The following is a 27,771-nucleotide window of genomic DNA, read 5'->3' on the forward strand; positions in this document are numbered from 1 at the left end:
GCTTTCTTCTTGCCTATTGGGGGAATGAAGGAAGGGAGGGTAGAAAAATATGACTGATAAGGATGAAACCCAAGATACGTTAGAAAAAATGAGCGGGAGAAGAAGATGACTTAAATTCACTCACCTAATTACACCCTGAGATACCTTAAAATATAAATATTTGAAAGCAAATGAACGTTATCCTGGTTTGCACAAAGCAGAAAAGGCAAAGTCCAAAACTCCAGGCAGATGCTGGTTACTGCTCCTTAGCACTTTTTAAATAACTAGTCATTAAACAGGTGATGTATAAGGATTTAGGAATAAAGTGGTGACTTCCAGGAAGAACTGGGTATAAGTTAGTAGTTCTCACTTTTCCTCCTAGAAGCACTCCCCAAACAAGGAGAATACAAAGATACTGCAGACCACAGACCACTTGTTCTGTAAAACTGGGAGAAAGATATATCTGCCATCTCCAACTTAGGTGTAAGGGCTGCAAAAGCACTTGAGATTGATTGTAAGCTGTATGGGAAAAAGTACAGAAGTGCAAAGAGGGGCAAGACAGTCCCGGGCCAGCACATCTCAGAAGGTACTTACACAAATACACTACCTGCAGATACATTTTCTGGAACACAAAAGCTTTATTTCTTGTAACATGATGTGCAGGAATTGGGGTGAGCAAGGCTACTGGGCAGAAATTCTCGTGGAACTGGAACATAAAGAATTATATAAAGAATCACAAGAGGAGCCATATTTGCAGGAAGCAGTATGACTCTGTAGCAGCACAGAAGGAGAGAAAGTGTGAGTTGAGAACAACAGCACGAAGACGGTCACATTTCTCCCCACCATAGGAACTTCTTTCTTGTAAATTGCTGTCCAGAAAAGTCTCACTAATATTGGCTGATGAACAACCATAACATTAATACAAAGATGTTGTTAGAAAAAAAGCAGGAAAAGAGTAGAAATTTTACTAACAGCTAAAAAAACACACAGTAGATAAATGATGGCACAAATTGAAAAATGTGAGCAAATATTTTGTTACAAATTTTTAAAACTGCAATGAAGCCCTTACCTCCATGAAGGAAGTGATAATGTTTATGAAGGAAGACAATGATGCACAAATACCGTAAGTCAAGGCAGAGGAAGAGAACGATCTCAATGTACTGATATGGAAATGCATTCGAGATGTATTGTTAAGTGAGAAAATTAAGATGTAGCAAACAGGTATAGAATGTTGCCATTTAGGTATAAAAACAGAGGGAAAAGTATTCCTACAAGTACAGTATTTTCTAACTGTATATCCAAAATGAAACTCTAAGAGATACACAAGGAACAGTTAACGGTGGCTTCACGCTGGAGCAGGAGGAGGGGAATGAATGGGGTCTGGCACCGGGATGAAGACTTTTCACTGTAAGCCTTTATTTTTTGGCGGTACGCAGGCGTCTCACCACTGTGGCCTCTCCCGTTGCGGAGCACAGGCTCCAGACGCGCAGGCTCAGCGGCCGTGGCTCACGGGCCCAGCCGCTCCGCGGCATGTGGGATCTTCCCGGACCGGGGCACGAACCCGTGTCCCCTGCATTGGCAGGCGGACTCTCAACCACTGCGCCACCAGGGAAGCCCACTGTAAGCCTTTTTGTACATTTCTGTTGTGTACAGTGTAACTATATTATCTATTAAAAAATTAAACAGCCATTTAAGGAGATAGAAAGTTATGAAAACTAGAGATATAGCATAGTTTCACAAAAGAATAGTAATAGCTGTGTCCAATTACTTTCATTTCCCTTTGTGGCAGTGTTATTGGACTGGGCAATGAGGGTGAAACTAGAGGTTAAGCTCATCTGGAATCACATTCAATAAAGGTTGGTTCACATTTCCTCTGGCCTGGATGGAGGAATGTGGGCTGGATATGAGCACAGGTGGAGGCATTTTGAGCTGCTTCCAGGCCAGATCCAAAGGGTGTAGATTAGGCTATGCAACTTTTTAAAATTTCTTTTGGGGGGGCTTTATTGAGACATAATTGAGATATAACGTTGTGTAAGTTTAAGGTAAACAGCACATTGATTTGATACTCTTACATATGCCAAAATGATTCCCACCATAGCATTAGCCAACACCTCCATCATTTCACATAATTACCATTTCTTTTTTTCTTGTGAGAACATTGAAGATCTACTCTCTTAGCAACTTTCAAGTATATAATACAGTATTATTAACTATAACCACCATGCTGTACCTTAAATACCCAGAACTTATTTGTCTTATTTCTAACATAGCTTTATATTAATTGTGGAATAGGCCTCTGAATCAATATCTTATTTATTTTATATTTTAAATTATACAGTACAGTTGACTGCCGTCCCCCTTTTTGCTGTACAGTTCTGTGAATTTGAACACATGTATAGATTTATGTAAATACTGCCACCACAATCAGGATGTTATTATTCCTTTGCAGTCACACTGTCTCCCCACCCATAACCCCTGGCAACCACTGATCTGTCTCCATCACTATAGTTTTGTCTTTTCAAGAAAGTCATACATATGGGATCATACAGTATGTAACGTATTAAGACCGGCTTCTTTTGCTCAGGATAATTAGGCTATGCAAATTTTGAAGGAAGGTTTACACCCCGGGCCTCTCTCTGCTTAATGCTTTTTAAATAAAAGTTTGCCTATTAAATTTGCAAATGATACAAAATGGTAGGACTAACATGCTACCCCCCAAAAATTTTTTAAGTAAGATAATCCATTGGCTCTAGTAAGGATCTAAAAACAGCATGATAAATGCATAAGCGGAATAAATACAAAAACTTGAATTGAAGCTGACAAAAATCAGCTGCATACTAGGAGAAGGGAGAAATGACTTAAAGGTCATGTAAAAATATACTTTTTGCTTTTAATAATCTAAACACTCAAGTAAAATGGCCCCTAACTTAACTTAAACTTTAAATTAACAGCAGCGTTCACTGTCGATTTGTAGCCAGCACTTGCCAGGACATGTATGCTGTCCTGTATTTAGTTTTGGAGAACTATTTTATTTTGTTTTTAAACATCTTTATTGGAGTATAATTGCTTTACAATGGTGTTAGTTTCTGCTTTATAACAAAGTGAATCAGCTATACATATACATATATCCCCATATCCCCTCCCTCTTGCGTCTCCCTCCCTCCCACCCTCCCTATTCCACCCCTCTAGGTGGTCACAAAGCACCGAGCTGATCTCCCTGTGCTATGCAGCTGCTTCCCACCAGCTATCTATTTTACATTCGGTAGTGTACATATGTCCATGCCACTCTCTCACTTCGTCCCAGCTTACTCTTCCCCTTCCCCGTGTCCTCAAGTCCATTCTCTGCATCTGCGTCTTGATTCCTGTCCTGGCTCTAGGTTCTTCAGAAACCTTTTTTTTTTTTTAAGATTCCATATAGATGTGTTAGCATACGGTATTTGTTTTTCTCTTTCTGACTTACTTCGCTCTGTATGACAGTCTCTAGGTCCATCCACCTCACTACAAATAACTCAATTTTGTTTCTTTTTATGGCTGAGTAATATTCCATTGTGTATATGTGCCACATATTCTTTATCCATTCATCTGTCGATGGACATTTAGGTTGCTTCCATGTCCTGGCTATTGTAAATAGAGCTGCAATGAACATTGTGGTACATGACGCTTTTTGAACTATGGTTTTCTCAGGGTGTATGCCCAGTAGTGGGATTGCTGGGTCGTATGGAAGTTCTATTTTTAGTTTCTTAAGGAACCTCCATACTGTTCTCCATAGTGGCTGTATCAATTTACATTCCCACCAACAGTGCAAGAGGGTTCCCTTTTCTGGAGAACTATTTTAAAGGGGACATTGAGACCCTGCGTATTTCCAGAGGAAAGGACTTAGAATTTTAAACTATTTCAAAATCACTCTTATAGGAGGGAGGACTTGAGGATGTTAGCCTGAGGACAGGAAGACCAGGAGTATATTTGGTAAGATGCTCCTAATACTTGAACAACTGCCATTTGGAGGTTGGAACAGACCTATTTCTTTTGAATTCAGAAACATAACTAAGATCAATGAGTTGAATCTACAGGAAGTATCAATAGATCTGTGATCAACAGCAAGAATAATTTTTTAATAATTAAAGATGTCTAAAGTAGAAGAAAGTAGTCAACAGTCAATGACTATATGGAAAGTCATAACCTTATAAGTAATTAAAGAATTATAAACCAAAACAACCAGATGCAACTTTAAACACTTATTTTGGAGTCTATTGGATTTGCAAAAGCCATAGAGACAGTTATCATCCAGTTTCAGGAGAGACGTGGAGAAAAGAGTTTGCTTATCTGTTGCTGGTATGAGTGGAAATTGGTGCAGTCACTGAGAAAGGTAGGATCTAGTAGACTGTAACATGTACCTACCCTTTGATCCAGCATTTCTATTTTTAGGCATCTCATTTAGAAATATTCATGTCACTGTGCAAGCTCTACGTTCAAGGATACTTAGTGCAGAATTTTTTGCAATGGCCAAAAAAAAAAAAATTGGAAGCAACCTAAATGTCAGTGAATCAGGGATTTTTAAAAAGACCTTATGGTATATCCATGTCCTTGGCTGTTCTGCACTTATGAAAAGAACAAAGCAGATCTATCTGTACAGATTTAGGACTTATTACTAAGCGAAAACTTAAGTTGCAGACTGCTAGTGTAACCTTCCTATAAAACAATAACAACTCTACAACGATGTTTTTGCTGGTACATACACCAAAAATGACTTGAAAGGATAAAGACTAAGGGCTCACATCTGGGGGATGGGGTGAGGGTGGGAGCATGGCTGGACTCTAGACACTTTTGTAGTTTTCAACTTACATGTGAACATGTTTGGTTTTTGTCATGAAAAAAATAAAGACTTTAAAAGTGGAAGGGTTGATTGGTGAGGTAGTGAGCTCTCTGTCACTGGAGTGTTTAAGCACAGGTCCAAGGAAGGTGGTGGGGGTGGGAGTGCCGGTAGGGAGGGAAGAAAGTTGGATGAGATGACCTCTGAGTACCCGTAATATCCTGAGAGTCCTTGAGCTCCTCTATGCCTTTCTCCGCTAATTCACCCAGGAAAAGCTCCAACAAGATGAAAGAAAATAGAGCCTTCTAAAAATGAGGTAAGTCAAAGTATTCACTGCTGAGACCTCGTGAGTCCATTACCAGAGAGAAGCAGCCGGTACTGCCTCACACACCATGAACCACCCCTGCAGTACTTTCCCCCTGCAGTACAGATCGATTTCCCAGTACTAAATTTGGGGATGTGTGGCTAGACAGATGGAAGTAAGGCCAGGAAGCTGACGTGGGTTTTAGAGCGCTTGATAATTCAAGTCTTTGGCAAGTGCTCCCATAAGCTGATGGATTTCTTTCCTTCCTTCCTTCCTTCCTTCATCCCTCCCTCCCTCCCTCCCTCTCCCTCTGCAGTCAGGTGGGGAACACTGCCCTTGACTTATCTTAAGTTTTTCTTCCTGGCCGTGCTCAGTGCAAGGTGACGTGTGCCCTGCAGGCTTTGAGGCTGAGGGCATCTCAGCAAACTCAGCCAGGCCTCTGTAAAGGCTGCTGTCCATTTCTGGTGCTGGAGTCTCAGGGCCCTGCCAGCTTCCTCTCGCTCCCACCTGTCAGCGCCCAGGAAACAGGCGGGATCCGTCGGTACTCTCCTGCTTACCGTTTATTGGCCACAAACAGCACTTTCCCTGAGAGGGTCTCTCCTTCCTTGGCAAAGAGAGGAGTCTGAAGAAGGCACCGCACCTGATACCAGTGAGTCAGAGGCTCAGTGGGCGCTGTTGACAGCCAAACTGTTACCCTGTGGGGCAAGGCAAGAGTTAAAAGCCAGTTAGGCTCCAGGCCCACATTAATGGATTGAACTGGGGACAAGTGGTTTTCATTGTGTATTAACTCATGGAACACTTTTAAGATGTGAATAGCTCAATTTATTGAGCAGTTACTATGTGCTGGGTACAGTGCCAAGAGCATTATGTAATTAGCCCATTAAATCCTACAACAACCCTACGGAGTCAGGCCAGGCTTCAAACCCAGGTACTTGGTCACTCTATCAATCTGTATGGCTATGTCAAAGTTCATTAGAAGCCTGATAACAGCAGAGTTAAATTGGGAATTGATTTGTTGGAAAAGTCTGGCAGGGTGAGAAGTCTGGAGTGTAGCCTCTTACTGTCTCATGCCCACCTGTTCAGGGGTCCTGATGGGGTTTCTGGAAGCAAGAAAAACTACGGGGGCAGATGGCCTCTACTGCCCTTCAAGCCCGGACATTGTGTGTGTGTCTGTGTGCGTGTGCGTGTGTGTGTGTGTGGACATTGTGTGTGTGTGTGTGTGTGTGTGTGTGTGTGTGTGCGCGTGTGTGTGTTCAAGTTGATGTCTTTCATTTCATATGAAGAAGTGGGGACACCCTGCTGGTGCTTTGAATGCTAGGGTCACCTGTCCTGCGATTAGGCAGTGGTCATGGGCTTGCAGGTAGTAAGGTGCACACTGAACACGGGGAAAATTGCTAGAGAGGACATTTTGCCTTGAAGATTTTCGGGGGTAATTTTATATAATTTAACTGCTAAGTAATATAAACCACCTTTATATCAAAATATATATTCAGCTGTATCACGGAGCAGAATGCAAGTGTTCTACAGCTTTTTAAGACAAAGCATTTAACTTCAAAGAGATTTCCCCCTTGAAGCAGGCGGCTTCACGCTTACCTCCCTTAACGCTTGCAGAACAAATTCGTTTACTTGGGATGTTAGTGGGGGAGAGTCTGAGAAATAGATGCACAGATTCCTTGAACACACATGCTGTGTGGAATAGGAATGACTCGTACATTGTTTCCTTTCTCTCTGATTGTCAGCCCACACAAGGCTTCCAGGGGTCCCGGCCTCCCCTGAGTCCCCCAAGCCCCCTGAGCTGCATCACAGACCCAAAGACACGTCTTTCTCAGTAGATGCTACGGAGAGCCTGGATGTTTTTATAAGAAGTGGAGGAGAGTGTACTGTCAGTTCTCCTTCTGCCTGGTCGCTGGCCCAGATCAACCCTCACTGCTAGCTGGGACACATGGAGAAGCCTGGGAAGAGAGCAGGGGTGTCAGGAGGAGAGCAGAGACTTGGGGTTCATAGGAGCAGCGCAGCCCTTAAAAGCACACCCAACACTGACAGTCAACTAGTAGGTGGTCTCTCCCCTACAACTTGCAAACCTTTCCAGCAGGGGAGAGAGGAGTGCACAGAGGGGGAAGTTACCTAATGCCGCCTGCCTGATCATTGAAAAAGGATTCTAGATCGTGAAATGGAAACCTGTGAACCAACATGGGGGAAAGTATGATTTGAGATATGACTCAGACACAAGAGGTTCTATAACTAGGTGTGATGGAAACAATGCCAGGGGCTGGCCTCCCCCTTGCCCCCATCTATTGTGGAAAAGAACAGGCTGGTTGATAAAGCACAGGCCCTCTTCTGACTCCTCCAAAGCCCAACACAACTGGCCTAAGAGTATTTTAGCCAGAATTGATATGGCAACTACGGAAAACTGTCTTATTTTCATTTCACTCTAAAATCTAAAAGTAACATTAACATCAGTGTTTATTTTCTGGAAATGTGGAGAAACAAATATTACGGCTGTTGAGCTTAGTTTTTTAAAACCTTTAAAGTTATGGGGACAAATAGCAGAGGATGGCATGGGAGAGAGCAGGTAAAGAAGGGGTATGATACCTACAGAGAGCCAACAAAGGCCACGTCGAACCAGAATGCCAGGCCGTGGATGAGGCCAGACTGCACAATCTGAAACACAAACGGAATTTCTACTCTGCAAGGAAATAAAAAAAAAGAAAGAAAGAAAAAAAGAAACACTTGGAATTATTGTTGTTGTTGTTGACAGACATACTGGATACACTTGTGAGATCAGTGGGAACATTCACAGAACATTTTCTTTTTCTCTTAAGCGCTCTTGCTTTGGCAGCAAGATTCCCTTAGTGGGTGATTAATGCTTGGGTGATGCTGCACATTTGAGAATGCTGCTTCTTGATGAAACTCTGCAAGGACCAGCCCACTGTGCTGCAGTGACCCAGAACTCCACAGGGCGAGTGCAGCATCCGGAGCTGGGCTGGACCACTGAACAGGAGGATGACTCAGGACATAGCTGACAACCGTCCTTCCAGAAGCCAAAACATGGGCTGTGGCAGCTCCCCTATGCAGCTGTTCAGAAGGGAAAGGCTACTCAGGCCCCTAGAAGATGAAATGGACCACAAGGGGGGAACATCAATCTCAGAAGGTCACTGTCATAGTTCATTTATTTTTCAGGGAGGCAATTTAACTTCCCACCAGGCTACAGCAAGAGTCATGCAGAAGTGGCCATCGCTGATGCCAAATGCAGAGTAAGTTGGAAGAGAAAGAATGTTGGAAAAGATACAACAAAATCTACAAGCTGGACCTGTTTTAGCTGTGGAACTTTGGTAAGTCACTTAATTCTCTGAGCCTCAGTTTCCTCTTTTGTTGAAGAGTGGCAAAATCTCTCTTCTACTTCCCTTTCACGGTTCTTGTGTGTGTCAAGTGGGAAAAAATGTATATGAGAGTGCTTTGTAAATTTCAAAGTATTCCACAATTAAAAGATGATATTATTGGTCCACTGCTGGGGCTGTACTGCTCCAGGGAGACACATTTTAGTGAATGTGCTAGAGATTTTCAAAGGAAAATGTTATTTTTAAGATTATTTGCATTTATGGTGCCTCCAAAGGCCTAACTTCTTCTACCCTGCAGTAGTCAACAGCATTTCTGGAGTTTTCCATTATACTTGTCACATTGAATTTGTTTGTTAATACACTGTAATTATTTCCTCCCACTTTTGGAATTCCCCTAAACAGACCATGAGCTCCTCAACGAGAGACTTAAGAAATTACTTAATGTATCCGTGCAAGCACCAGTACAGCACCCAGCACAAAGTAGAATCTTAACAAACATTTGCTGAATCAATGCAACAAATGAATGAATGACATCTCTGAAACGCCAACAAAGACATAATTTTCAAAAAATTCCCTGACTCAGGAGGCAGCTCAGAGCAGCAAATAAAGCCAATGGAAGTCAATTTTGTCTTGACCTGTGGCAGTAATTAGACTTGTTCCCAAATGCCACTTCTCTTGCTCTGAGCACAGTAGTATTGCATTCATCCACCCTCTTGTGCTTAGGTACTGCCACGTCATTTGCTTTGACCAATTAAATGTGAACAGAAGTGAGCTGTGTCATTTCTGGGCAGAAGCTTTTATTGTCAGTACATGCTTTGCCATGCTCTTTCTTCTTCCTCAGTAATCAGCCTTGTTACAGACAGAGGCTGCTGCACCAGCCTGATTGCTGGGGTTGGCGATGCTGCATGGAGCTAAAGCTGGTGCACATGAATAAAACAGTGTAGGGGAGAAAGGCCCCTGTGTTATCATAAGTCACTGAAGTTTGGTTTTGTTACTGCAGCATGCTCTAGCCAATCCTGACTGACAGAGCATCCTTTGTCCATCATGATCTCAAGATAGGTGATGGTTTGAGTTAGCCATCTGTACCTTCTGAAGTCTGACTCTTGCTTCCTCGGTAGTCCAGGCAAATTATAACCTAGCTGGGTCTTACATTTCTTACCCAGAAAAAAATACAAATATCAATCTTCTCAGGCAGAAAAGGGTAAAATACTAATGAAAGGTCATCCGAAGGGGATTCATATCACCACCTGAGAAATGAGTCTTCATTTCAGAGTCTCTTCAAGTGGAAAAAAGAGGGCAAAAACTAACACTTACTGAGGGCCCTCTTTGAAAATGAGCCAGTGCGTGTAAAATTCTTAGCATGTTACCTACTATGTAGTAAGCACTCAACAAGGTGCAGCTCCTCTTCTGGTCATTACTGTGGTACTGGCCTGGGTAAGTGGTTAAAAAGCCCAGACGCTGGCCTTCTGAAAGGTTCAATACTCCCTCTAACACACATACTAATTCTGTGCATTTTACATAATTCTGTGTATGCAACTTACTGTTCCACTCTGCTTCATTGCTGTCATTGGTGAAGTGGGGACAAAAACAGTACCATCTGCATAGGGTTGCTGGGAGGATCAAATGAGTCATTATGTGTAAAGGGCTCAGAACAGTGTCTGGCTATGTTAGCATTAGCTACTACTATTTAATTTTTCTCATTCAATTCCTAAAGCAATCCTATGAAGGAGGCATCGTTTCCCTCATTTTGCAATAAATGAAACTCGTAATTGATGGACCATGCCTGTGTGTGACTCACACCTGAAGTCTCTTCCCTGTGTGAGCTGTGGAACTCTGTCCTGAAGTTTGGGGGATGGGGGAGGGTAGAGGAGATTTTAAAAATCAAGAGCAACATTGGTTGGTACCAACCTGTGGAGATCTGCCTCTTCTGCATCCATAAAGTTTACTGTGTACTTGACTGTCCGAGCCATCAAAATCCTAATGTCAAATGTGTCCTTGGGGAAAAAAACCAAAGATACCTTTCTATCAGAATAAACTGAACTCAAACAAGATTGCAGTCTAGCTTTCCTCCTGAAATTTTAAGTCAACAAGAGTTAGAATTTAGAGGGCATGAGCTTAATGAGTATGATATTAATAATAAAAGCTCACAATTATTTCGTAAGCACTTTATTTAGTAAGTGCTTTACTAGGTTATATCATTTAAACCTCACCAACGACTCTGGAGCAGGCATTTGGTGGTTTTTGGACCATCCAGAATTTACCTCCTCTCGACACTACGAGAAGTTCCATAGGAATTCAGTCTACCATCAGCTCCAGGTGTGGCCTATGACCCCAGATGGGCCAACGAAGAGCATTACTTTTCCCCTGAAGACAGGAATTGGCTCACAGATGGACGCAGGACCCAAGGTAGGACAAGCAGGCTCTATCTAAACTAATTCTGGGGGTTTTGCCAAAGTTATTAGGAAAAGGCAGGCTCTCCTGTGGGACTCAGAGTTGTAAGAATCTGAAGCTGTAGCTTCTGCTGCCATCTTGCTACCATGAGGAGAGATCCTGTCTAGGAACAGAGTAAAACCAGAGGAAATGGAGATAAGTGATGAGAATAGAAAAACCAGACCATTGTGACATTGTCTGAACTCCTGCAACAGGTCCCTGAAGCAAGCTCTGTCTCCAGGCTTTGCAATATTTGAGGACCAATAATTTCATTTTAGTTTAAGCCAGTTTGAGTTGGGTTTCCTTCCACTTAAAACTGAAAGAGTTTCAGATAATGCAAACTTAAGTTGCCTAAGGTTACACAGCTAGATGGGACCACAACTGAAACCCAAATCTGTCTGACAACAAAACTCCTGTTCCAAGCTATTTATTATCCAAAGCTTCCCCTTTCATTATGCCTTGGGCCACTGGAATCAATGGGAGGATGTGAATTATTGAACAAGTATGAGGGCTGAGTATGTGCATGGGGTGAGTCAGGACAGGTGTAGAAGCAGAAGTTACTTACTGAAGGGCACACGGAAAATCTCCTTGCTTTCAACAGTATCATTCTCTGAGAATTCTCCTAATTGCTCGGGAGATCAGAGCTGGAAAACTTGAAACATAGTGCTCCAAGGAGCTCTTTCTTTGCTTCTGTGATGGCTTAGCACAGAGCCTGAGAGCACAGTGCGTCCCGGGTGCCTGAGTTAGTAAGTGAATGAATCAATAGATAAACACATGGGAAGAAAGAACACACTTACTACTATTGGCTGTCTGAAGTATTCGTCCACCGCAGCACCCTGGAGACTGGACAGGTTAACCCCATAGAAACACTGCTGGTACCTAAAACAGGTAGCACGAAAAATCAGCATGTATCTGTCCTGCGTCCCCAAGACCCACAGAGCTGTGATGCGCTGCGAGGCTGCCTCACTGGTCCTCTAAGTTAGCCCTGGAGCAAGTGTGAGAAAGTGTGAAGGGCAAGGGGTAGATTAGAGGAAGAAACCTCTCTAGAGAATCTGCACTTGAACTGGGGTGGGGAGAGAAGGGAGGAGGTAGCTGACATGGAGGAAAGTACTTGTGGGGAGAATACTGACAGGGATATTTGGGGGCAGGAAGGCCTTAGGGTCCCCACCCTTGACCTCACACCACAAGGTGGCTGCCTGCTCCAGGACATGCCTTCCATGTCGCGAAATACAATTCCTTGGCCCTCTCATTATCTCAACCCAGAGCACAACTTGAGATCTCCAAAGCCTCTTGATACTCCCCCAACTGTTTTAGGAAACAGATTTCCCCTTTCTGTTCTTCCATAGCCACTGGCCTGCACCTTGCTGGCATTTGCCATGGTGGCCAACACCACTTAGAGTCACAAGTCAGTGACAGCTGTGTCTGGTGGTGAACTGGAGCTGACTCATCACTGGGCACATTTCCTCCCAATTCTGTGGTCAGGGACATCTGGACCACAGAAATGGACAAATTCTCCAAGTGCTTCCTCCCCTCACTGAGCCAGATGTGAAGCGTCCACCGGCACATGACTGGTGCCTGGAGCACGGCAAGAACTCCCTGCCAGCTTGGCTAATGGTCTTGGCTCTTTACAGAGATCTAGGGTGTGCATTAAGAGTGGCTTTGTTCACACTCTGCCACTGACTGACTGTGTGCAGTGGGCAAGTCACCTGAACTCTGTGCTTCCGTTTCCTTATCTCTAAAATGGGAATAATTATAAGCTGACTTTGTAGGGTTTCAGTAAGGGTTAAATGAGTTACTATAAGTAAAGCACTTTAAGCAGTGCTGGGCATTTCGTTACTACTACATAAGTGTTGGCTATTGTTCCCTGAACTTCACCTTCTCAGATCAGCACTGTGCACTAGGGCGGTGCTTCCCAGTGTGACTGCGCCATGGGACTACTTGGAGAGCTTGTTAAAAATTCCAATTCCCAGGCCCAACTCCAGAAAGGCTTGGGGCCCTTATCACTAGAGGCTGAAGGCCTTTATCCCTAGATTGAAAAGAGTTTTCCCTACTAAGGGTGTGTGTGCACATGCTGTATATAGTCTGTGAATCAAATGGAAATTCAATTCATCAGTGTCTATCCTCCCACACCCCTACACCTGCTGACCTGCAGGGAAAAGAGAGAAAAAAGACATAGAATAATCATAAAAACTGGGGGCGTGCAGTTAGATTTTCAGTCAAAGTAAGCCTCTTAATCAGGAGGCGATGCCTCAGAGGCCCTCACGAGAGGCAGGGAGGCCTAATATTGTTAAGTCAACAGCTAGTCGCCAACCTGCAAGCAAAACACCATCCCCCAGAGCCTCTTACAGATCCTGAAGGGCTTATACAATTTCTCACCTCTGAGCCTTTGCCTATTTTCCCTCCTGCCTAGAATGCTCCTTTCCTTCTATTGCCCTATTAATTCCTACTCAATCTTTGTGACTCAGCTCAAATATTTCCATTTGAAAATGTAAAACCTGGTATTACAATTAAATATTCAAGTTTTAGGCACTTAAAAGCAGAAGTTATTCTTTTTCTTTCAGTGTATATTTAGCACTTAGCATGGGGCCTCGAATACTATTAGGGCTAAAGATATCTACATATCTATCTATGCATTTAATGAATGAACGGAGAACTTGGTGTCCTAAATGGCCCTGTGTGTGGGCACTGGTGCCCATAAGGACAATGGGGAAACAGAAAATCATTCGCCGAAGTTTCTTTGGCTTCGTCTCTTGTTTCCTAATCTCCTTCCATCAAGGGCCAGAGCCAGGCTGTCCACAGGTAAAGCCAAACTGCTGTACATCACTTTGTAAGTACACATTTTGAAAACAAGACTCCTATAATCCTAGAAAATGTTTGGAAACAGAACACTGTAAGTTTAGACGATCTTTTCAGTATTTAGAAAGAGAGTGGAAGTTTTCTTGGGGAAGTAAGTCATTATCACAAAATTTTTTATTGGAGGGAAGGGGGGAGAGAGAGGGAAGGGGAAGAGAGGAGAGGGGTGGGAGGGAAGAAGGGGTGAAGACAGGCAAGGGGAGAGGAGTGGAGGGTCAGACAGAGACAGAGAACTTCCCAGAAAGCCCAGAAGGACTCAACCTTGACTGTCCTTGAGAATCCCCTAGAAAGCTTTTAAAAAGTGTTGATGCCTGGACTGCATCCCCCAAGTTGTGATTTATTTGATCTGGGGGTGCGGCCCTAGCACTTGTTTCCAAAGCTCAACAGGTGATTCTAATGCACGATCAGGGTTGAAGGCGACTAAGTGAGCTGTTCTAGAATCCTGGCCAAGTAGGTGAAAGAGAAAATCCCAAAGGCAAAGACAGCCCTCCACCTGGCAGTGGCGGAGGCTGGGAACTGCTCTCTATTCTCTGTGTACTGGAGTCTTTGCATTCAACCTCAGCTCTGAGAGGGGCCCAGGATGTGCCATTCCCTTTGTGTGTTCACTGCCAATTAAAACCCAGCAGCCAAGATCAGTGTGGTGCAAACGGGCACCATTCCTGGGGCAGACGGAGAGCTGTAGGCAAAGAGCCCACTCCCTGGGTTTTAAAAACTTTCTGGCTGGACCATACTTCCATTTCTTAGAAATCTCAAATCTCCTTCTGAAATGCATCATAAAATAATGAAAGCAGATGGGAGGTGGCACCTTTCTGGGTTTCCTAAGATACACTGCTGGGGGATGGATCAGGAAACGTATCTGTTGACTTGGAAGCTGGGGATAAGTTCCATTGTTCTCATCGTATGTGGGTTTTATTTTCCAAGTTAGCTTATGGCCTCTTTATGAGCGCATAAGGAGGAGTCTACATGCATGTTTTTCTCTTGACTTCAAATTTCAAGTGTACCTCCCTCTTCCTCTCCTCCTTCTCCACCGTAAGACATGCAACATCTGAAAAATCCTGCAAATACAGTCCAGAAGGAAAACAATCTTACAATAGCTACACCTGAACACACCTAGAGTGCAGCAAAAGAGGCCACCTATTTACCATCCCATCAGCCTCTCCATGGTCTCCATGCACAGCCGAGCTTGGAGAAGCATGCAGGGGAATCCTCCCTCTTGGGTCTCTTTTGTTTTTGTCTCTCCTCTAGCTCACCTTGGTCTTTTGTCCTTCCTCCTCCCACAGTGTCCTGGATCTGTCTTAGAAGGATGGTGGTACTGCCGGAGGTTCTCTTGCAGAAGTTAACAGTGGGGGGTTTCTCTAACACACACACTCCTTTGTCTTGCTAATATGAACCACACTCTCGTAGCATAACTCAGATGTTTGACTGTAATAAAAATCTTTCAGAAACTAACACAACATTGTAAATCAACTAGACTCCAATAAAAATTTTTTTTTATATCTTTGCTTCCTCATTCTATTCTAACAAAAAAATTCACTCATCCCCATTAAATACTTCCTTCCTTTAAAAAGGCCAAAAAAAGAGAGAGAGAAGGAAGAAAAGTTAAGGGAGGAAGGAAAATCCTATTCTGCTGTTTGACAATTAAGCAACTTTTGGGTATCTTAATGGAATATGTTCTATCAGAATTAACAACCAGTGATATGCCAACCTGAGGAGAGACATATATAACCCTAAGAACTAGGAAACAAAAACGAGGATCCAAAAACGTCACCTAAGCCGCACACGATGCTGAGGATGCAGCGTAAGAGGGTTGCTGGAATGGCCTGCTGGGAATGCCTGGTAGGAGAAGGATGCATGCCTAGAAACAAATTGCGACTTTGTTTTATTTCTTATACATTCCTTTTATATAGCAGGACTTGAAGCTTGGCTCTTTTTAACAATTTTCTGCATCAACAGCATGCAGACATACCATTCTGTAAAGCGGTATCGATAAAGATGCTCAGCTCATTATGTCTCTGGTTTTGCTGGCTTAAACCCTAGCAAAGTGGCTTATATTTTACATGGGCTATATTTATATGCTTTTTTATTTGTAAAAATAGGGTTTTTTTAGTATAAAGGAGAAAGGGAAATGGGTGCACAGGCCTTAAAAGAAATCAAGCTTCAGACTGCCTCTTTCATTAAGAAAGGGAAAGCCTGGGATTCTGTAAAGGAATCCATGGAGCACCCCTCGGTGTACCAACATAAATCTAGACATTACTGGTTTGTATAAGAATTGGACCTATGGAAATGGATCAGAAGAAAAAGTGGATCAGTCAAGACAACTATGGTGGACATCTTTTGTTCATTCTACCCAGCAAAGAGTTGCTCTTCTTCTGATTACGGCACCAGATTTTCTTCTGAGAGGCACTTCTTCCTCACTCTCAGTTCTTGGGGTTTGGATGGTTTGACTCTGACTCTGCCCTCAGCAATAAATTCTGGCATGTAGCTGAGTTGTAGCCAATCAGAGTGTCTTATCTCTCTGGCCTTAATGATGGACTCAGGGTTAAGCATGTGACCCAAGGAAAGTCAAGTCTAAGACTTTTGTTCAAACTGTTGCAACAGAGAAGTGGACATGGAGCTATGAGTCTATAAATCTGGATTTGCTGGAAACCACATTGCTGCCATGAGGGAAGAGCCCTATCCAAGAATGGAGCTGAGCTAAGGGATAGAGAGAGACCTGGACCCAATAAGTGTCTGTGCCCTGGAAGCCATTTGTGCCTGAGAAGCTGAATCTACTCAGGCTTTTCAGATACGTTAGTCAAAAATATCCTTTTTTTTAAGCCATTTTAAAATTCTTTCTTTTGTCACTTAAAACCATAAGTGCCTTAACTAAAAAGAAAACAGTTAATAAGAGTGTGCCATTATGTGTGCTATGAATATAATTCTGATGAATAGTTTTGCCTAATTCAGGGGAGTCCTAATTCTGTGAGTACAGAACTAAAGTGCTTTAGCTTAAGAGTGTATAGAACCAGGCCCAGGGATGATGAAGTGATGTCTGCTGAAGTTGAACTCTGTTTGAAAATGGAGAGCTCTGATGCGAGAGGATCCAGAAACTGAAATAGTGTATCCCTGACTACACAGATCTGGATGTGTATGGGCCCAGTGGCAGAATACTATGAAAGAGCTATGAGTTTGACATAGGTTACAAAAAAGATGAATACAGAAATTGAGGCTTATTTCATGAGCAAAAGCCTGGTGAGTTCAAGAGCTGCAGACATAAAAGAGAACCAGAGGAAATATTAAGAAGAAATACTGGGTAGCTGAACGAAGGTTATAGTCCCAGGAATCACTGAATGTAAATGAAGTAGGGACAGTGGCATATGAAAGTCCAAACACAATTGTGTTGGTAGTATTCCTGCAAAAGTTCTCTGTGATACTTTGTGCATACACTTGACTTCCGACAAAAATTTGGTTGTATCTCACGGTAATTTGAAATGTTCTTATTTGGTCCATATGGTATTCCTAAGAACCAGTGACTATCAGGGCCAAATATATTTTTGGGAAAGACCAGAAGGCCTAAACTTCTAGCTATACCAAAAGAACCTTTAGTAGAAATTTCAGTTTGGGGGCAGAATTAGCCTAAGAACAAACCATCCAGTGCCTTTGCAGTAGAATGTAGCAGCTTGTGCATTCAGCAGAATGGATTCCCTTCAAAATAACGTTTCTCAGCAACACCATGGTCAAGGAGGCATTTAGTAGAGTCAGAGTGGAAAGGTGCAAGAAGGGAGCTCTCACTGCCCGTGGCAGAATTCTGCTTACGTTCATCTTCCCTTGTCCTTTGTAAGCACAGACTTCTGATTTCTGTAAAGAACAGCTGACTACAGACCATCCACCACTAGCATCCCTGCTATCGCTCAACTCGCTCTGCCGTTGTCAAGCATGATGGGTGCGTACAGCCCACTCACAATACTCTGAAAAGGAAACTGGGAAATGTCTTTTGGTTCCTTAAGTGGTATATCACCTTTTAAGGGTCACCTCAGATCCTCTGTCTTATCTGCCTCTGGAGTCCTCAGCCAGGTATTCTGCCCCCGCTGTGTCAAGGTATGGACTCATCTGACTCCACGTGAGCACAACCCAGCAGCGCCTCACCTCAGACCTGCACCGTGCCCTCTCCCCTCCTGCCCTGAGCATCCCTGCAGACTGTGGGGCATGAGGTGCCCTGACCCCCACTTGGTGTCCATGCATGTACAACCCCGAAGTGCAGACTACTTAATGTTAGGGGTAAACAGTTGCCCAATGAGGAGTTAAGAGCCAATGGATAAATACACTTCTCTCCCATCATCTGTGTAAACTGTCCTGAGATACAGTTCATTTGACCTCTAAAGATGGTCCTGAGGGATCAAGCAATCTCTTGGTATTTGCTACCATGTGGTGGTCAGCTCAGTTATGCACTTTTGCATCATCTCTCCCTCCTTTCCTGCCTCCCTCTGCTTTCTCCTCATTCTTGTTTTACTGGGATGGCATTCGTTCATAAAGTAGCTCATGAGCTTTGCCTAAGACCCTGATTCCTGGGGAACCCAAGCTAAGACAATCAATATGGGTGTGGCCCTCGAATGCAGAATTACTGGTAAGTGCGGAGGGAAAACTCTTAGCATGTAGTTTCATCACAATTACTAACAGTCTCACTAGTGGCTAATTAGGATGCAGTAAAGGTGGAAGGTGAGGCACTGGGCTATATGGTAATTGCGTGCTTGAAGTTTTGGGGTGATGATAATTATATGGATTGAGGCTCTGAGCCTTTGGACCCCTATTAACAGAGACAAGGCTCTGTTAATAGCATTGGAAGCTTTGCAAAAAGAAGACTATTATCTCAGAGCAGTCAACTCCCAACTTAAGTCACACTGTGAAATCCAGAGGGCTTCCTTAGCAGAATTTCAGGGAATTCATATCTCCCTGGTGCTCCAAGGCCTTCTGTGCAGAAAATCAGGTATAGAATTTGAGAGTTAAAAGCCATATTCTTGAAACCGGAACTGCCCCGTCTCCCCACCCCAAACAAGATAGTAAAGCAGCAACAGTAGAAGAGTTGCAAAGGATGTTGGGTGTGCAACCTTGACAGATCTTACATATCACAGCTGGGGCCCTGACAGGAAGAGACTAGGGCCCTGAGACCTGGAATTAAGATAGTAGAGTGGACAAGGCAGAGAATCCTGAAAAGACCTTCCCAACTCCTCTGAATCCTTCAAACCAGCAGAAGCCTAATTCTCATCTGTCCTGTCAGAGAAGAACAGCTTCCCTTTGCCTGAAGGCTGCACAACAACTCCTCTTGAAGCCTGGGCCTTGCAAGATAATCTTATTCCCCTCAAGATCTGCCTCACTGTTGCGCACTGCCTCCAGGCTAATGGTCCCTCATTGCTGTCAGGATGGTAACTCCAGCACAGCCCAAGCAGTAAGTACAATTCCTACTCCAGGAGGAGATAACTTAGGTGACTAAAACATTAGAGAAGCCGGTTAATATTTTCTGCTAAGAACCAGGGAAATGGGTATTGGAGTGGACTTTAAGGGTGTTGGACTAGTGGGGGTAGAATATGTCAGCATAGGGTGCAATTCATCAACAACGGCACTCCCAGGATTCAATGTTCTAGCAGATACCACTCCTAGTAGTCTGCTGGGATGTATGTCACTTTGAAACTCGGTCATCATATTGGCCTGCAGTTAATGAGATGGAGATTCCACAATTTCTGCAGTATAGTATTGAGGAAGGGGTCCAAGGCTCAGAGAGGTGGAAATGCTAGACGGATTTACTGTGTAAGATGTAAGATTGTTCCACCTGACTATTCTCAGGCAAAGTCCAGGAAACTCTCCATTCATATAGGTAATGGGGAACAAACTAGTGAAAGATTTGAGGCATGCTGTCCTCAGTACATCAAAGACAGTGACGGGTGATGCTGCCATTAAATTCTGCTCCGAAGGAGCATAATCTGGATGGAATTTCAGAATGTCAGAAGCAAGAAAGCAGTAATTAACCATCATAGGCTAGAATGACATAATTCCTGTGCTGGACGGCAAGACTAGAGTGGCAGTCAGGGTACCTTGATCCAGAGGGACCTGTAAGTGGTTGCTAAAAGGTCCTAGTGTTACCAGAGAGGTGAAATACATGCACAGTGACTAGACAGTACTCAATTTCTATAACAACAACAAAAATCTTGGTAGCTTACGAGCAGGATATCAGCTGTCACAATGGGAAGATTAGGTCCCTCATCCAATTTCCAGATCTAACTTAGACATCTGGTTTATGGATCCAGTGACCACTGGCCCATGACTGAAGTGGAAACCCAGTCCCTTGAGGGAGGACTCTGCAATGCCACTGCAGGAACATATGGTAAACATTCCCCAATTCTTCTCTGTGGCAAAGCAACTATGTAGGAGAAAGGAGAATATCTAGATTTTTTTGAGGAATGTGAGATAAGAAGTGATATTGATATGAGAAATCTTAGGATATCTCTGGTTAGTAAGGGTTTATGGAGGTAGCAAAGGAAGGTCTGACCAAGTCTATTGCACAGGGTGTCCAATGAGTTCATACCCACCATGTAGTTATTTTCCCAGTCCCTGAATGTGCAACTGGGATAGACATATTCAGCAACTGTTAGAACCCTCACACTGGCCTCTGAAGAAAGGGCTATGACAGTTGTACAAGGAAAGGTCCCATCCCTTAAACTCCCCACCCCCAGGTAGGTAACACTGTTATCTTTAGTTTATAAATAAGAAACTTGGGTCTAAAAGAAATTAGATTAACTTGGCTAAGGTTTTACAGTTAGTAATTGACAGAACCAAGAATTAAACACAGTTGAATCTGGTTCTAGAGTCTGATTTATCTAGTTTTTAACTACTGCCTACTTGCCTACGCTTGTATGTTCTATAACTGTAATAACTGTAATGAGGTAAACTAGTATCATCTCAAACTTCTTGAGAATATTTGGTTACTCCTCTTAATTGATCCTATGTATATATTTTTCTTGATATGAGAATCCATTAAAAATCGTATTTAAAAGCCTTGGGTTTAACCCCCTGAACCAATTATATATTTTCAGTACTGTCAGGAGTACCCACCACCTAAAGAAGTTTTACAGCTGAGAATGATGATTCTTCATGACTGAGCCTTACTCGCAGGAGATACTTTTCAGAATCTTAATTAATAAGGGCCGAGGAATCTTAATCAAGTAAGAAAAGGAAATGATTCATTCTGTAGGTGACTGCTACTACCATCAGAATGTAGTAAGCTTGTCTACCAAGAGTGAACCCCATGACTGGTTATTTAAAAAGGCTAAAGTTATATGCTTACTGCACACTTAAATGAATTTTAGAGTTAAATGTATATTTGAAAGACTGTTAAGTGTAAAAAAAAGTAAAATATGAAAGAAGTAGAAGGAAGCTAATACCAGACTCAGGGTGGGGAAGCTTTTTCTCAAATAAAGGAAAAGAAAGAAACTGTAAAATAAAATATTGGTAGATTTACACACATAAAAGTTTTTAACTCCTTTTGTGGTAAAAACCACCACAAAGAATATTACAAGGCGAAGAGAAAATTCTGAAGAAACTACAACAAAGTCTTAATACCCTTAATATATAAAGAAATCTTATAAATAATGCATTTGTCTTCTAGTTAACAAAAATGTATTGAGCAATTATGATCATCTAGGTCAGACGATGGGGACACAGCAGTAAATCGAACAGCCACTCTTACAGAACTTGTAGTCTCATGGGGGGAAATGGCCAAGAAATAAAACAGATAAGTAAAAGCATATATATGGCAGAAGATAATAAGTGCTATAGAGAAAAAGGCAGTGAGAAGTGGGATAAGGGCTTCCAGGAGGGAAGAGATGACAAGTTTTAACTGACAGATGGTCTCCCTGAGATGATGACAGGTGAGCTAAGACCTGAAGGAGGTGAGAGCGAGCCCCAGTGACACCTGCGTTTCAGGCAGAGGGAAGGGCAGTGAGGTGCCAGCAGGCCTAGTATGTTCGAGGGGAAGCAGGGAGCCCAACCAATGAGGCCAGAGTGGAGAGGACAAGAGAGCAAGTAGCAGGAGATGATGTCCGAGGGACAGCAGGGTGGAACTTGATCAGGCGGAGTCTTACCATCTATCGGGAGAACTCTGGACGTTCTTATGGAGATGATCGGAAGCCAGTGGAGGGTTCTGGGTGGAAGAATAACATGACCTAATCATGTGTTACCAAGATCATGTTGGTTGTTGTTGAAAAAGAGGAAATGAGTTAGGAGGCTATTTCAAGACTGTAGTAGAAGCAGCGTTTTTTGTTTTGCTTGTTTTATGTTTGTTTTGCAGGGGTGGGCAGGGGGTGGTGGTGAAAATCAGCAGCTTGCCTTTGGATGTATTAAATTTACGATGCCCAACAGACATCCAAGGTGAGCTGTCACCAGCCACTTGGACATCCGAAGTCTATGGTTCTGGGGAGAAGTCTGGCCTGGAGTTCTAACTATGGGAGTTGTCAACATAAAGACGGTATTTAAATGAGATCAGTAAGAAAGTTATCACAGACAGAAATAGGAAGACATCTAAGAACTAACCAGGAGTCAATCCAACATCAAAGATTTGAGTCATGAGGAAGAATCAGCAAAGGAGAATTAGGGCCAATAAGGAAGGAAGAAAATCAGGCTTAGGCTCAGAAGTGAAGAGTCAAAGGCATCAAGCGGCGGTGTTGATAGTTAAGTCAGGTGAGGACTGAGGATGGGTTGTACCTGGGGATCTCATTTATTTAGCCTGTTGGTTATTCCTCAGTCTCTCAGCCCACTCCCTCAGAATACACCCAGACTCACTTTTTGCATCCCCCTGCCTCCTTTCAGCCAGCATCCACTTCTTTGCCTCTTCTAACAGAAATCAGAAATCGTGCAAGCTTTCACCACCTGTTCCTTGCATCAATACAACAGAAGGCCTTCATGCTAGTAGTCTAATGCAGAAACCCCCTTATAAAGGGACAGAAAGTAGAAACAGAGTGAAGGCTATGAATTTTGATAACTATATATTAAAAAATTTTGTGTGTGTATCTGTTGACTAAAAATAAAACCATTCAAATGCACCAGCTATCAAAGAAATACAGATTAAAAATAAATCGGCCACCATTTTTTTTGCAAATCAAACTGGCATTTAACAGAACATATCCTGTATGGGCAAGACTCAGCAGACATTCTCATATACCACTGGTGGAAGTGTTAATTGGTAAAGCTTTTCTACAGGGCAATTTGGCAACATATAAGAATAATTTTTTTTTTTTTTTTTTTTGCAGTACGCGGGCCTCTCACTGTTGTGGCCTCTCCCGTTGCGGAGCACAGGCTCTGGATGCGCAGGCTCAGCGGCCATGGCTCACGGGCCCAGCCGCTCCGCGGCAGGTGGGATTTTCCCAGACCGGGGCACGAACCCGTGTCCCCTGAATCGGCAGGCGGACTCTCAACCACTGCGCCACCAGGGAAGCCCCAGAATAATTTTTGTAAAGTTCCTTCTTCACACCTTTTGGTCCAGTGATGCTGCTTCTAGCAATTTATTGTAAGGTAATAATCAGAATGTAAAAGATTTCTATAACAGGATGTTCACTTTAGCATTGTTTCCTATAGAATTTATAGAAGTCTATAAAATTCTACATTCTTGTGGAATATAGGAACAATACCTTAGTACTGTTTCTTAACAGAATGTATAGGGTTAAATTATAATTAATAATTTAATACCCAACATTGGATCTTGAGTCGATAAATTACAAGAGAGCCACAAAAGAAATACTCTGCAGCAAAATAATATCTAAAAGACCTGAGAACATGTCCACAAGGTATTAATAACGTTTTTAAAAAGTGCTATAAAATGGTATTTATGGTATGAGTCTAATTTTATAAAGAAAAAGAAAAATGAGAAAGGTATCAACTAAAATCTTGATAGTAATTATTTCCATACATGTTTGACATCACAGGAGTTTTCATCAGAAATATTTATTGAGGGCCTACCATGTGGCAGGATAGGTAGTGAACAGTGACAATATTCCAGCTCTTGCAGTGCTTACATTCTATGAGGAGGGATACGGACAATAAACAATAATAAGTAAGTCTTTTAGGAGGTGATAAGTGTTGGAGGAAAAATACAGAGCAGAAAAAGTGGGATTAGGAGTGGTATGGCTGCCACTTTAAATATGATGGTCAGGGTAGGTCCTATTGAGAAGCCATTTAACAAAGACTTTATGGAGTTGAAGGAATTAGCCATGTGAATCTGGAGGGAAAGGTATTCCAGAGAAGGATGAGCAAATGCAAGGCCCTAAGGTGGGAGTGTGTCAGGTACGCCTGAGGATGGGCAAGGAAGTCTGGGAGGCTGGAGTGGAGTGAACACAGCAGTAGAAAATGAGGAGCCAGACTGGGGAGAACCTACTGGAGGGCTTTGGGGATGTTGGAATAGACAGGTTAAGCTACCGTAATAACTGAGATGAGAGATGACAGTGTTGTGATCAAGTGGAAACAGTAAATACAGGGAGAACTGGTCAGATTCTGGATATACAGTTGATCCTTGAACAAAAGGGGGGGTTTGTTCGTGCACCCACCCTCCAGTCAAAAATGCTCATTAGGGCTTCCCTGGTGGCGCAGTGGTTGAGAGTCCGCCTGCCGATGCAGGGGACAGGGGTTCGTGCCCAGGTCCGGGAAGATCCCACATGCCATGGAGTGGCTGGGCCTGTGAGCCATGGCTGCTGAGCCTGCGCGTCCAGAGCCTGTGCTCTGAAACAGGAGAGGCCACAACAGTGAGAGGCCTGCATACCCACCCCACCAAAAAAAAAAAAAAAAAAAAATGCTCATTAACTTTACAGTCAGCCCTCTGTATCCACGGTTCCACATGCACAGATTCACATGTAGGGCTTTAGTATATATTTATTGAAAAAAGTCCGCACAGTTCAAATCTGTGTTGTTCGGGGTCAAATGTACTTTGGAAGTAAAACCAACATAATTTCTTAATGGTTTAGGTATGGGGAACAAAGAAAGAAGGCCTTCAAGATACGGAGCCTGAATGATTAGGAGGATAAAGTTGTCAGCAATTGAGGTGGAAAGACTGTGTGTAGAGCAGGTGTGGGGTGGCAGTGGGGGAGATCAGGAGTTGAGCTGTGGACATGCTGCGTCTCTCCAAGGGCAGACGTCCAGGAGGCAGGTGGCTATGGAAAAGTATGGCGTTCACAGGACAAGTCTGGAGAGATACACTCGGAAATCATTAGCATAAAGATGGTATTTGAACTGTCGGAATGGGTGAGCTCATCAAGAGAGTTCTTACTACCTAGAGAGTATTAATAATCACAGTAGACTGGCTGGGCTCCCCATCAAACATGAAAACATGTTCCATTTATTCCATTTAAAAAACTACCTTTTTTATACCTCACTTCCCTGGTCAGCCACCACCCATCTCTCTAAGTCCCTTTGCAGTGAAATTCCTCAAAAGGGGTGTCTATACTCAACAGTCTCCAACTCCGCCCCCACCCCCACCCCCGCCGCCTCCTTGATTTCTCTCAAGGCATTCTGCCAAAACCATCCATGCAGCAGATGGTACTGCTGGGAGATCACAGAAAAACTGCCTGGACAACCAACCTCCCCTGTGAAGTCTGGCATACTCTGTCACCTGAAATTCCTCTCCCTCCAACCTCTCCATTTAAGATAGAAACATTTAGGGTCAGCATGACCTTACATGACATCATCGCCCCCCTCTGTCACCACACACATACACACTAAGAGGCCATTCACCCCCACTGGAAATTCTGTGGCTTGTAGTTTCAAAATTACAGATTGAATCGAAGCCGTTAAAGGTTATGAAACTGGGGTGGGAAAGCCTATTTTGCCAGAAAAAACTGGGGAGAAAGAAAAATCATAACCCTTCGACCTCACTCATAGCACTTTGTAATGTGGGAAAGCAAAGCACTTCCTATTTCCTGCCCCTTCACCAATGGACGGCATTACAAAGAGAAAGCCCTGGAAATCAACTCTGGATATTGCCGTTGGACGGTTCTGCATCCTCAGCCAGAACTGAGAAGTTTACATTTTCATTCACATCCTCACCCCCCTGCCGCTGCATGCTGTGCTCCCTCCTACGCGCCTCACATCCCCACTTGGATGGTATCTGTTCTGTTTCTCCCTCCCACAGGTCCAATATTGTCATTCTCCTCCCCTCCTTCTCCTTATAAAAACCAGTCTCAGGAAAAGAAGGCAGAAGGAATGGTGGTTGCAAACTGGCAGGAGTTTTGTGTTAGTTCTCATTTTACCAGTGGAAGAAACCAAGTCTCAGACGATGAAGTGAACTGCCCAAAGGTCAACAGCTAATTAGTAGGAAAGCTCCAAGAATTTCGGATCAACTCATATACATGAAGGTATATTGATTGATCTGCTCTCTGACAAAGGCATGTTCTAGCAGAAGCCATAGCCTTGGGCCAAAAGAATGGATGAAGGAAGTGGAAAGGGAGGAACAGCAGGCAGGGGGAGGATGCTATTATTTTAGCCTTAGGGCAGTTTTTTGGATGTTTGATTTTGCCTAACTGGCTCCCTTATTTGTCTATTTCAGCAGTCCTCAACAGGGGGTGATTTTGTCTTCCAAGGGGATGTTTGGTAATCTCTGGAGACATTTTTGGTTGCCACAACTAGGGGGAAGGTGCTACTGGCATCCAGGAAGTACATGCCAGGAAAGGTGCTAAACAGCCTACAGTGCACAGGACAGCCCCTGACCCCAGTGTATGACCCACAGTGTCAACAGTTTAAGAACTCTGGTTTACTCTGAAAGGAGGGGAAGAGAGAAGAGAACGTTACCAAAAGTTGGCTCTGGAGTGGTGTTCCAAGTACAGCTGTTCATCAGAAAAGGGGGCCAGGTGGATGTCGCCGAACGTCGGGAACATCATTCCTATTGAGCAGAAGACAATAGACTCAAAGTTGACTCCTACTGCCTTCTTACTTGAAGACCTGCCACTTGACCTGTTCCATTCTTTCATTCCATCTCAGTTATTACACAGCAGGCTAAAACGTAAACTTGCCTCAAAGCAATGATAAGAAAATCAGGTAGAAGATTAGACGGAATATAAAAAAGAATGTCAAAGCAAGACACAAAGCTACATTATAATAAAAGTTTAGAGTCCTAGGTGAGGCATTTAACCTGGCATATTAGCTTTCTCAGCTACTGGTTGTTTTTTTTTTAACATCTTTATTGGAGTATGATATTTTTTTTAAATTTATTTTATTTTTGGCTGCATTGGGTCTTCGTTGCTGTGCGCGGGCTTTCTCTAGTTGCGGCCAGCAGGGGCTACTCTTTGTTGCGGTGCACAGGCTTCTCATTGCGGTGGCTTCTCTTGTTGCAGAGCACGGGCTCTAGGCTCGTGGGCTTCAGTAGTTGTGGCACGTGGGCTGAGTAGTTGTGGCTCATGGACTCTAGAGTGCAAGCTCAGCAGTTAAGGCGCACGGGCCCAGCTGCTCCGCAGCATGTGGAATCTTCCCGGACCAGGGCTTGAACCTGTGTCCCCTGCATTTGGCAGGCAGATTCCCAACCACTGTGCCACAAGGGAAGTCCCTGGAGTATAAATGCTTTACAATGGTGTGTTAGTTTCTGCTGTATAACAAAGTGAATCAGCTGTACATATACATATATCCCCATATCCCCTCCCTCTTGTGCCTCCCTCCCACTCTCCCTAACCCACCCCTCTAGGTGGTCACAAAGCACCGAGCTGATCTCCCTGTGCTATGCAGCTGCTTCCCACCTCAGCTACTAGTTTTTCTTCCTTTCTGTATGTCCGGTGCTTGGAATTCTGGGCACTTCTTTTATTTATTTATTTTTTCTTTTATTTATTGTAAAAACAACTTAGCTTTGAAAACAACATTCCATCATCCTATCACATTATTATTTTCATTCTTAGACTTTGTCGATGTATAATCATATCGACTATTTATCTTTTTAAGTGCTATTAGAACCTATGCTTATGTGCAGGCTCACCATCCTCCACGCTGGGAAGCCCGCAGCACTTGTGTTTTGTTCCTGACATTTGCAGTCGCTGGGGGAAAAGGCAGATAACTTAGCAGGC

At 43.3% G+C, this 27,771-nt stretch overlaps 1 protein-coding gene across 1 annotated transcript in view; it reads right to left on the bottom strand.

The window, feature by feature from the left end:
- Window positions 1-27,771, bottom strand: part of LOC115863918 (histone-arginine methyltransferase CARM1-like) — a 268,372-nt gene that overhangs the window by 16,992 nt on the left and 223,609 nt on the right. The window contains exons 7-11 of the mRNA XM_030877185.2: window positions 26,513-26,603; window positions 11,659-11,740; window positions 10,340-10,425; window positions 7,690-7,779; window positions 5,651-5,788 (exon numbers count right to left, since the gene is read on the bottom strand). Coding sequence (XP_030733045.2) covers window positions 5,651-5,788; window positions 7,690-7,779; window positions 10,340-10,425; window positions 11,659-11,740; window positions 26,513-26,603 — 487 coding nt within the window. The remainder of the gene's footprint in view (window positions 1-5,650; window positions 5,789-7,689; window positions 7,780-10,339; window positions 10,426-11,658; window positions 11,741-26,512; window positions 26,604-27,771) is intronic.

This window comes from Globicephala melas, chromosome 6, assembly GCF_963455315.2.
Source record: "Globicephala melas chromosome 6, mGloMel1.2, whole genome shotgun sequence".
In the NCBI taxonomy this organism is placed as follows: Eukaryota; Metazoa; Chordata; class Mammalia; order Artiodactyla; family Delphinidae; genus Globicephala; species Globicephala melas.